General features: G+C 43.6%; 1 protein-coding gene across 1 annotated transcript in view; it reads right to left on the bottom strand.

The window, feature by feature from the left end:
* The window catches only part of EIF2B3 (eukaryotic translation initiation factor 2B subunit gamma), a 114,558-nt gene extending 108,648 nt beyond the window's left edge, over positions 1-5,910 (bottom strand). Inside the window, exons 1-3 of the mRNA XM_066625067.1 lie at positions 5,820-5,910; positions 4,535-4,692; positions 204-343 (exon numbers count right to left, since the gene is read on the bottom strand). Of these exons, the coding sequence (XP_066481164.1) occupies positions 204-343; positions 4,535-4,682 (288 nt within the window). The 5' untranslated portion in view covers positions 4,683-4,692; positions 5,820-5,910. The remainder of the gene's footprint in view (positions 1-203; positions 344-4,534; positions 4,693-5,819) is intronic.
* Between the last annotated feature and the right edge of the window lie 6,527 nt (positions 5,911-12,437).

The raw sequence follows: 12,437 nt of genomic DNA, 5'->3' as shown, positions 1-12,437 counted from the left end.
CTGAAATGTCAAACCTTAACCTCTCTATTATAGAACCAATTCTGTTTATGGTTTAATAAGAGTTTCTGTTGTAAAGAGATATGCAAGTCATTTCAAAATTCTAGAGAACGTTTTAAGCCATGAAATGAGCCATGAAGATCTAGTGTTTTCTTGTACTTCATTGAGAGCTAACACTTTTAAAGCAATAATAATGACAATTATACCTTTATTTTCTCATGAATATGTCGCAATGAGTCTGCAGTTCCCATATCTGCATCATCAGCAATGCATACTATATCCAGCTTCAGTTTTGTCTCCAAATTTAGCAGTTTCTGAACGTCTTTGGTTGTAATCACAATAACCTCTATAAGGTGCAGAAGAAAAGGTAAGGTGAGTACAACTAGGAAAAAAAAATAATGTACCATCCTGCTTGCAAGTTGAATGGTATATGCATGCTTTAAAGAACCCAGCTTCCAAAAGTTGCCCTTGTAAGTGATTTAGGGCCCTATCCTGAACTATGCATGCTGACTCACCACTTGTGAACACTGTTGCAAACTTGCTATAAGGTACGTTTGTGAGCATAACCACAGGCCCAGTGCAAGCCCATGCTGGGACAGCGCCAGTCGGAGGCAGGAGGTCCGCCGCCCGGCACTCACTCGGAGCACTGGGCAGCAGAGAGATGAGTGGGGGCGTGGGGGGAGGCTTAAGCAGAGTCGAGAAAAGCCTGACATGGAGCCATTCTGCACCAGCAAAATAGCCAGTGCAGACTCAAGTAGCCCCATTGCGGGGCCTGTGCCCTTACTCAGGGAAGGGGATGAATGTCCCCTTCCTCTGAGGAGACCTCTGGTAAACACTCTCATTTGAAAGTTCTCATAGCCAACATGCAAGATGACAAAAACATTTTTTACTTAGAAATTTTCATCCCATCTTTTGGCATATATGGGACGTCCCTATGGGACGAGGATGGAGAGGTTAGAGAACAACAAGACAAAGGCAGAGTAGGAGAAGAAATTGGGAACGGTAGCGTGATGGGATGTGACAGACAGTTTGGCACAGTGAGAGAATGCGGGAACGAAGGAACAAATAAGCGGCCCAAACTGGGGCATTCCATTTACAAATGCTTTTATGCGAATGCCCAAAGTCTCCGAGCAAAGATGGGAGAACTGGAATGTCTGGTGACTAGGGAAAGCATTGACATAGTGGGCATAACGGAAACCTGGTGGAATGTGGAGAATCAGTGGGATACTGCAATCCTGGGCTATATACTCTACAGGAGGGACAGGCAGGGACGTGTTGGAGGTGGGGTGGCCGTTTATGTTAAGGAAGGGATAGAATCCAGTAAAGTAGAGATTGAAGGCGGGTCCTACTCCACCGTAGAATCTTCGGGGAGAAAGGCGGGGTAGAAATAAAGTTATTATTATTATTATTATTATCTTTGTGGGTTAAATTACCATGCCTGTGGAGCGATGTAATACTGGGGGCGTTCTATCATCCTCCAGAGCCGAAATCGGAAGGGGACCTTGAAATGAGGAAACAGATCAGGGAGGTGACAAGGAGGGACAGGGTTGTAATCACGGGGACTTCAATTATCCTCATATAGACTGGGTCAATTTGTGTTCTGGCCACAAAAAGGAGACCGGATTCCTTGACATGCTAAATGACTGTGCCTTAGAGCAGCTCGTCATGGAGCCCACCAGAGGACAGGTGACTCTGGATTTAATATTGTGCGGTACACAGGACCTGGTTAGAGATGGCAATGTTACGGAGCCATTGGGGAACAGTGATCATGCTGCGATCCGTTTCGACGTGCACGTTGGGGGAAGAATACCGGGCAAATCTCTCACAAAAACCCTTGACTTCCGACGGGCGGACTTCCCTCAATGAGGAGGCTGGTTAGAAGGAGGTTGAAAGGGAAGGTAAAAAGAGTCCAGTCTCTCCAGAGTGCATGGAGGCTGCTTAAAACAACAGTAATAGAGGCCCAGCAGAGGTGCATACCACTAAATCCAGGAGGGTGCCCGCATGGCTAACCAGCCAAGTTAGAGAGGCTGTAAAGGGCAAGGAAGCTTCCTTCCGTAAATGAAAGTCTTGCCCTAATGAGGAGAATAAAAAGGAACAAACTGTGGCAAAAGAAATGTAAGAAGGTGATACGGAAGGCCAAGCGAGGCTATGAGGAACGCATGGCCAGCAACATTAAGGGGAATAATAAAAGATTCTTCAAATATGTTAGAAGCACGAAACCTGCCAGTGAAGCAGTTGGCCCTCTGGATGGTGAGGGAGGGAAAGGGAAGATAAAAGGAGACTTAGAAATGGCAGAGAAATTAAATGAATTATTTGCATCTGTCTTCGCGGCCGAAGACCTCGGGCAGATACCGCTGCCCGAACAACCCTCCTGACCAAGGAATTAAGTCAGATAGAGGTTGAAATAGAAGATGTTTCAGACCTCATTGATAAATTAAAGATCAATAAGTCACCGGGCCTGGATGGCATCCACCCAAGAGTTATTAAGGAATTGAAAAATGAAGTTGCTGATCTCTTGACTAAGATATGCAACGTGTCCCTCAAAACGGCCACGGTGCCAGAAGATTGGAGGATAGCAAATGTCACGCCTATCTTTAAAAAGGGAAAGAGGGGGGACCCAGGAAACTATAGGCCCGTCAGCCTAACATCTATACCGGGTAAGATGGTGGAATGCCTCATCAAAGATAGGATCTCAGAACACATAGACGAACAGGCCTTGCTGAGGGATAATCAGCATGTCTTCTGTAAGGGTAAGTCTTGCCTCACGAACCTTATAGAATGCTTTGAAAAGGTCAATAGGCATATGGATGCGGGAGAACCCTTGCACATTATCTATCTGGACTTTCAGAAGGCGTTTGACACGGTCCCTCACCAAAGGCTACTGAAAAAACTTCAGTCAGGGAATTAGAGGGCAGGTCCTCTCATGGATTGAGAACTGGTTGAAGGACAGGAAACAGAGAGTGCGTGTCAATGGGCAATTTTCACAATGGAGAGAAGTGAAAAGCGGTGTGCCCCAAGGATCTGTCCTGGGACCGGTGCTTTTCAACCTCTTCATAAATGACCTGGAGACAGGGGTGAGCAGTGAGGTGGCTAAGTTTGCAGACGACACCAAACCTTTCCGTGTGGTAAAGACCAGAAGTGATTGTGAGGAGCTCCAGAAGGATCTCTCCAAACTGGCAGAATGGGCAGCAAAATGGCAGATGCATTTCAATGTCAGTAAGTGTAAAGTCATGCACACTGGGGCAAAAAATCAAAACTTCACATATAGGCTGATGGGTTCTGAGTTGTCTGTGACAGATCAGGAGAGAGATCTTGGGGTGGTGGTGGACAGGTCGATGAAAGTGTCAACTCAATGTGCAACGGCAATAAAGAAAGCCAATTCTATGCTTGGGATCATTAGAAAAGGTACTGAGAACAAAACAGCTAATGTTATAATGCCGTTGTACAAATCTATGGTAAGGCCACACCTGGAGTACTGTGTTCAGTTCTGGTCTCCGGATCTCAAAAAAGACATAGTGGAAATGGAAAAGGTGCAAAAGAGAACAACTAAGATGATTACTGGCCTGGAGCACCTTCCTTCTGAGGAAAGGCTATGGCATTTGGGCCTCTTCAGCCTAGAAAAGAGGCACCTCAGGGGGGACATGATTGAGACATACAAAATTATGCCGGATGGACGGAGTGGATAGAGAGATTCTCTTTACACTCTCACATAACACCAGAACCAGGGGACATCCACTAAAATTGAGTGTTGGGAGAGTTAGAACAGATAAAAGAAAATATTTATTTACTCAGCATGTGGTTGGTTTGTGGAACTCCTTGCCACAGGATGTGGCAATGGTGTCTGGCCTGGATGCCTTTAAAAGGGGATTGGACAGGTTATTGGAGGGAAAATGCATTACGGGTTACAAGCCATGATGTGCATGTACAACCTCCTGATTTTAGAAATGGGCTATGTCAGAATGCCAGATGCAAGGGAGGGCACCAGAATAAGGTCTCTTGTTATTTGATGTGCTCCCTGGGGGATTTGGTGGGCCGCTGTGAGATACAGGAAGCTGGACTAGATGGGCCTATGGCCTGATCCAGTGGGGCTGTTCTTATGTTCTTATGTTAATACAGAGGGATCCTAAATAATAAATAATATTTATATCATACCTAAATAATACTTACAAAGTTGAACCCTGTTTAACTTTAAAAGAAAGGAACATTACACAAACAGCAATCTGGTTAGTTCTGGCTGATCCTATTAAAATCAATAGAACTACTCTAGTACAGCTGGCTTGACAAATACCCCATCACATATGCAGCAGTCCAACTATGAGAAAATAGGCCAGTGAACTAAAGCTGGCAAATTGACATCCAGCACAGTGACTTCAAGTTCAAAATCTATTTTAAATTCATTTCAGAGTGGTTCATTTTTAAACATGCTAAAAAGAACCATGTAGAAAGCTTCCATCACCTCTTTTTTCTGGTGCTATTTCCCACTTATCTGCACTGCAAACTGTTACATAGCAAGCATTCTGCCATGACATGTGCTCACCTTCAAAGCCAACTTGTTCCAGCAAGTTGAGTGGGTACCATATTAAGGGCTTATTGCCAATAGGTAAGAGAGCTTTAGGGATGCTTGAGGTTAGATCCATCATGCGGGACCCACCACCCACTGCCATCACCACCGCTTGGAACTCCATGGTAAAAGTTCTGGAAAAATAAAACAGAACAACTGAAAAACAGAACTAGCAATTGGACAGAGAGACCATTCTCATTTAGAAGAAGAAAGCATAATTCTAATCAAATCCTTACATATGAGCTCAACAACCTTCAGAAGAAAGTGCCCCTGAACTCTATGACTGGTTTCTATACTTTCAGAGAGCACAGTGACTTACAATCCCTTCTTAATAGAGTGTGGGACAATCAACTCATTCCAAACCAGACTAACAGCCCAATCCTACGCATGTCTACTAAGAAGTAAGTCCCATTATAGTCAATGGGGCTTACTCCAAGGAAGGTTCGCATAGGATTGCAGCCTAAATTACTGTCCAAGGATGCCCAACTAATTCAAAATATAGAACACAATGGTTATGTTTATAAAAATAAGTCAGAATTCAAGCCTATTTTTGTTGTTGTTTTGTTGAGTTTGGGGGAGAGGGATAATTGGCTATGGCAGTGTTTCTCAACCAGTGCTATGGGTACCACCAGTGATACTTGAGGTGGTGCCTGGTGGTACTTGCAGGACCTCTGGACTGCTGCCGCCCAGAAGCTAGACCAGGAATGCGATGCAACAAACACCGTAGGAGGCTCAGCTCAATGGGCAAAGCTCCAGAGCACGCTTTCCTGCACTTTCTGCATGCTTTTCTGCACTGAAAAAGCCTTCCTGTGCACACTGCGCCTCTTACTGGTGTTGATCATGTCGTATCTGGCCTCCCACCCCAGAAAGAACTGGTGATGATGTCATCACCAGTTACTTCCAGTGGTACCTCAAACAGGTGGACCATGTGAAGGAGGAGGAGAAACATTGGGCTGAGGTAACCTAGTGCTGAAGGAAAAACACTCTTCACATGCCCAGAGGCTCTCTTGCATGCTTTTTTTTCCAGTTCTGTGGCACCTGCCCTCAGGAGAGTGAGCGTTACCTGCAAAAGATGGTCCTTGCTATCAAGGTTGAGTATTTTCAGCAGTCAGCCTCACCCCACAAAGCATACAGAGCACCACCCTGGAGGTGGAAGGGGCTGCACCCTCTGCTGCCCCACAGCAGTGAATAAAACCACCAGCCCGGGGCAGAGGCTTCCCCACCACACCCAAGGAGCACACATGCACGCGCCCCTCTCTACCTCGTGCCTGGCTCTCCGAACGCTGCCGGCTACAACAGTGACAAACAACCAGGCGCACGCACTTCCCGGAACTTCAGGGCCGCTTCTGCGCCTGCGCGGCGTGTTTACCCGTGGAACGAATCAATGAGCAGAGAGAGAGCCGAACCACCAATCCAGGTTTCCTACTAAGCAGAGCACCGAGCTATCGATTCTCGCCGACCCAGAGGAGGGAGCGGAGCCCTGAGCACATCGATCTGCCTGTCTTCTCAGAGTGTTTCTGAGTGTGCTGCAGCTGATGCCTGGTGGCTTGCTGGTTGCAGCACAAGCCTCAGTGTGTTTGCTCTGCGGTGAGGCTGATTGTGGCCAGTGAGACTTGCTCCCAGGAAGCTCTGCAGGGGCTTACAGGCTGAGGCTGCAACCCTAGCCACACTTACCTGGGAGTAAGCCCCATTGCCTACAATGAAACTTACTTCTGAGGAGACATGCCTAGGATTGGGCTCTTAGGCTGCAATCTTATCCACACTTACCTGGGAGTAAGCCCCATTGATTATAATGAGACTTGCTTCTGAGTAGACACAGCTAGCATTAGGCTCTTGGGGCCCAATCCTATCCAATTTTCAAGTGCTGGTGCAGCTTTGCCAATGGGGTGTGCACTGCATCCTGCGATGGGGAGGCAGTCACAGAGGACTCCTTAAGATATGGGAACATTTGTTCCCTTACCATGGGGCTGCATTGCAGCTGCACCAGTGCTGGAAAATTGGATAGGATTGGGCCCTTAGGCTGCAATCCTATCCACGCTTTCCTGGGAGTAAGCCCCATTGGCTACAATGAGACTTGGTTCTGAGAAGACATGCCTAGGATTGGGCTCTCAGGCTGCAACCAAATACACACTTTGCTGGGAGTATCTTTTCAAGATATGGGAGAGCCCAATTATCATGTGGTAGCAGCACTGCTTCTGTCTAGGCATCATTTGACAGAAGTGATGAGAGGTGGTCTGCAGAGGTAGTCAGCAGAAGCAATGCTTTTTAAAGGGCAGCCCACATGATACTTGGGTTCTCCCAGCTCCTCAGCAGCATCTCCTTCTCTTCCCCCTCTTCTCCCATACTGTTCTTTGCCTTCTGAGGTCTCCTTCTGCCTCTTCATCCCAGAGCTTCAGAAGAAGAGACTCTGCTAAAAGGGCAGTTCTGGAATTATTATCAGATGGGCCAATATGATAATATCAATCTTCCATTATATCAATATCAAGCTTCCATTATGGCTTTGACACCCCTGTCAAAGCCATCAGACTTCTTTGCTAGAGATCATGCCAGGGTGGGAAAGGTCAAGCCCAGATGCTGCTCAGTGATCCCTAATTTGATTAACCCACCAACTAATTTGATTAATCAATAGGCCTTTATTAATTGTGTTATTAACATTCCTCAGACATTTTCCTATTACCATATTGATATTGTTTCTGAGGTGTCAGAATTATAGGAGTCAGTCAATTATTTGTAATTGTTTCTGTTATTGAGAGCTGCCTTGAGTGTGGGAGAAAGGCAGAGTATCTAATCCTGATGCAGGAGAAAGGCAAACAATCTAATCCTGATGAAGTTCCTAATAGCCTATGTAGTGACCATGTTCTGAAATACAGTGACATAGAGCTTTCACTGAGCAAAATTATTTCCTAGTAAAAAGATCCAGCTTGATTTCCTTCTCATCAGCCAATGACCTCGTGTTATTTACATTCCTTTGAAACAAAAATGCAGTTCTGAGTGTGGCTTTCATTGGCCTTCTTTCTATTCTACTTTTTAAAATCATGAACTTTCATATCTGCTGCTGCCAAGTAAGAATTAGTATAAGCAATAAACCTTGGGAAAATCATTCTGGGTGTACATATTGTCATCTACCTTTTGTAGATGAAATGAAAATCAAGGTACCTGAGTCACTGCAACAAGGTAGGCTTCAGATGGTAAGATATCAGATAATTATTCTACCTGGACTGATCCATTTCTGTGTTTGTAATGTCAGAGGGACATTTTGCACTGTTCTATATTAATATGATTATGAATATTTATATACTGATGTATGTAGGACAGTCCTTGATGACTGTCACCAGAACTTAATATCAAGGCTCCTAACAAGATAGTGGGAACCAGCATCATCCCTTTATCTGTTGCACTTTCGGTGCACAATTCGTTCCTGGTTTTCATCTATGAAGTCAGTAAACCTAGTTCCAGCCCAAGGTCTCTCTACAGCAGTGATTTTCAACCTTTTTCATCTCATGGCACACTGGCAAGGTATTAAAATGGTCAAGGCGCACCATCAGTTTTTTGACAATTGACAAGGCACACTGTGCTGTCAATGGGGGGCTCACATCCCCAATGGCCCAACTAATAAATGACCCAAATTCCCGCGGCACACCTGAGGACTATTTGCGGCACACCACTGTGCCACAGCACAGTGGTTGAAAATGGCTGCTCTACAGTTTCATCAAAATTACTGCAGTTGACCAAATAAACCCTCTTACCAATAATATCCTTCAGGCTTCACAAAAAAACACCTTGAGAGGCATACTTAAATAGGAAATGGTCTTACACTGAATTTGATCATTGCTCCACCTAGCTCCAAGATTTCAGGCAGAAATTTTTTCTGCCCTATGTGTGGATGCTGGAAACTGAACCTGAGACCTTCTGCATGCATACTTGAGTCATATGCTGGACTCACGTCCATCAAAGGCCAAGTCCAGGTATATTCTGGAAACAATGCAACAGTGCTGGTGCCATGTTGCTCTGGCACTCCATTGGGCCCCTCATGGTGCCCTCTCAATGATGCATCAAGTATTATGACTGCCCCTGGTATTGATGGTTGTGGAATTGGCCTAATCCAGTGAGCCTTCAACCAGTATCCAACTTGGCTAAACCTTCATGGAGCAAGTTTTCAGTAGCTAGGGATTTGAATAAGTGCTGAGATGGCTCTTATCTGTATTGCCAGAATTTTTAATGTTTTCATTTTGAAATGCGTGTAACTGGTATCAAATCTGAGTTCAGGTTTCACAAATTGCTGTGAATAATCTGAGGTAATATTATGATGATGATAAAAATGACTCACATTGCTAGATTAAAAACATTTATATTCCTGCCTTTCTTCCATGGTGAAACTAAAGTCAAAATCCATGTCATTTCCAGGCAGTCTCCCATCCAGGAATTGAACAGACCTGGACTTGCTTCCTCTCAGCAAGGTGGCTGCATCATATGTCCTCAGACTCTGTATTTTATGTTGCTGCTGGTGTGTGGCATTTGAGGTGTTCAGATTCATTTTTGATTGTTTACACCTGTTATTTGAGAAGACTTCTGTCTCAAACAATAACTCTGCTGTTTTGGGAGGGGACAAACCATTGATGATGATTTTCTTCCCCTCTACAATGTCTGTGTGTGTGCTCCCTCTCTCTCTCTTTTTAGCATAGGAACCCCATCTTTCTTCCACGGTGCTTTACTGAAAAGATGGCTTGTATCATTAGAGTAACAAACTTTATTTGCAGAGCAAAAAATAACATGGAACTCATCGAGCTTCAACATGTAGTGCTGCAAAGTGGAACTCAGGTTAAAGCTTGTTCACCCATTCATGCATGCTCTCTCTCACTCACGCACAAATATACCATATTGCTTATACATACTATTACTATGTAAATAGATTTGTACCCAGTCTTTCTCCCACACTGTGGATGCCTGGGCAACCAAGGTAGCTAATATAAAGGATATAAGGAGATGACTAATATGGAAAGTAGTGACTGAAAGGTGCCACAACCAGAACCTTCCTTTTTCTTCTTTTGAGTCTTTGGAGAACATATGGTTTTTACAAAACTTTAGTTTCTCCCCATGGTTTTGGATTTACCTCACTTCCTTCAGGGACCACTTCTAACAAGCTTCCCTGAAAACTCAAGCTACGATAAACCGGTTAGCCACTAGAGTGCCATAGCCATTTTTGTACTGCTGCTGCTGAAGGTGATCATGCTGCTATTCTAGATTTGTTTAAGGGGATTTTCTGGGTGGGAAGGCTGGAATTATGCCTGAACTATTTTCACACTGTGTCGACAGAGGCTCCAGTTCTGTCACTTTGAAGCTGAAATTCAGTGGCAATATTAACTCTGAGTGGTGATCACATAAGTTTTTATAGCTATAGATACACATACATATATATGATACATAGTTTTAAAGGTTTTTGAAAACGCTTTATTTTGAAGTTTCTTATTAGTACAAGATATATCCATTCTCACAACATTCAAAGATAAAAATTAAGCGACAACTATGCAAGAATAAAACACAAAGCAGAAGGGGGAGCACAGATTTGGGGACATTTTAGCTAAATTCCACATATTTATATAATATGAGAGAGAGAGAGAAAACAAACTTGGGCTTAGACTACAAAATGTCTCTCATTGTGTTGTACCCTTAAAGGCAATTGTGCATGTTCCTGAGTAACTCCACTCTCCTTGTTGAATGAGACTGATGCAATCAGTACCCATAAGAACTCAGAATATTCATAGAATTATCAATATGTCAACAACATAATATGTCAACAACAAATTGAACCCTTTCTAATCCCTCTACATATCACACTATATTAACAAGTTGTTGACATTTGCACCATTGAAACTACAATAATGCAATGGCAGTAATATTATACTGCTAATAAAAATGTAACCATTAGATTATAGTATTATGGAAGTGTAAATCCATTTTCCTTTGAGAAACGCAGATTTTGGAGTAAGTAACCCATGGGAATTGTCTTTGTTAGCCATCAAAAACAGACCCATTATCCTTGTTCATCACTGTTCCACAAATATGTTGAGGGCTACTAATATTGTATGATCTTGCTGTTGATCTGCAGTGAACACATTTGGGCACATTGCACAACTATCATTTTGAAAGAGAAGCCACATCAGTACCTTGACTAAGGCTCTGCTAAGAGATTTCAGTTTCTGGCAGCAACCTAGAGCAGTGTTTCTCAAACTGTGTGTCGGGACCCATGCAACTAGGTAGGTTGCAAGCCAATTTCAGGTGGGTCCCCATTCATTTCAATATTTTATTTTTAATATATTAGACTTGATGCTACCATATGTTGCAGACCTGTACTTTTAACAGGCGTCTATGTATATTCTTTTTAACAATGATAGTAAATGGGACTTACTCCTGGGTATGTGTGGATAGGATTGCAGCCTAGGATTGTTAACAAGTTTCCTGCTTAATGATGTCATTCCAGTCATGACATCACTTCCGGTGGGTCCTGACATTCTAAAAAGTGGGTCTTGGTGCTAAATGTGTGAGAGCCATTGACCTAGAGCATCTGGCAAGATGTCCTGGTAGACATGGATGTCCTGAAAGCGTCTGAATTCTCCTGCCTCTCAGAATCCATTCCTTGTTTTTCTGACAAAAGAACTTGGCAAGGCTCTTGGGCTGCAGTCCTATACATATTTACTTGGGAGTAGGTCTCACTGAATATGAGACATACTTCTGAGTACACATGAGTAGGTTTGTGCTGTTGGTCTACTACTTGCATGTCGCTAGTCTCTCTCTATGAACTTTCTCTGTGGTAGCAGCCACTCCATCCATTACATCTTGTAATTGTATCAGCTGTGCCAGACACAGACTTTGCCAAACATTTTTCAAGGTTTGATCCTTCAGACACAAAATCTAACCTCCTTCTGTTTTCATGCCCATGAACTTAATGATGTAGATCTTTTCCTTCAGGTGCAGCAGAGTCACATCTTGCTCTACTGCAGATTCTACCAGGTCTTGAAAGCAGACCAAATGTCTTTTAGTTGCTGCCAGATTGGGTCAATCAGCTTATTAAGAGAGAGAATAAAATGTTTGTGTTACTCTTTTAAGGACAGAAATGTCCTCTTTAATCACTAGCTCTCTATTTGGCACCAATGCTAACTTCAAATCTTCACCACTCTCTCCTGAGGCCACTTCTCCTGCTGGCATGCCCGGGGTAAATAAGCTTTTAAAATGTTTAGCAGCACTGGGGGAATCTCCTGCCCTTTCCCATCCCTGATCTGCCAGTTTTTGCCACGTTCCAAAGCCTCAGCGCAGCTTAAAAACCCATTAGAAGTGACTGGGGAAGAAAGCCAAGAGTTTAGGCATCCATCTCAGCTGATGACATCACCCCTCCCCTTGTTTAAAAGTCTCCAATACTGCCCACTGCAGCACTGTAAATGGGGGTCATGCAGTATTTAACAGCAGTTCCAGCAAATCCTTGTGGATTTCTCTCACCCACACTGTATGTTTTTGAGTAGTGTGCCTTCCAAAGAGGAATGCATAATGCCTACATATTCTCCATTATATTCACATAAAATGTACAAAATTAACAGTACCAATGAAGAGTTTAGCTACGTATAGTGAGGAAGTGCTATTATGCTACTCTATGGAGTTGGCTGTTTAAACAAAGAAATCACAGCATTTGCAAACATGTTTTCCTAAGTTGTAAGATTTGCTTTTACTACAGATCTAGCAATTTAGAGATTTTCAGATCTTTTATTTATCTAGGCACAAATTAGCACTAAAAAATTTTCTAGCTGGGAGTTGTGCAAATGTGATAAATTAATGGCAGTTGGGCAGGGCAGCCCGCCTCCAATTTTACTCCTGACTGAGCTCTCTCTGT

This window comes from Tiliqua scincoides, chromosome 4 (assembly GCF_035046505.1).
Source record: "Tiliqua scincoides isolate rTilSci1 chromosome 4, rTilSci1.hap2, whole genome shotgun sequence".
Taxonomy (NCBI): domain Eukaryota; kingdom Metazoa; phylum Chordata; class Lepidosauria; order Squamata; family Scincidae; genus Tiliqua; species Tiliqua scincoides.
This window is presented reverse-complemented; position numbering and strand designations above follow the sequence as displayed.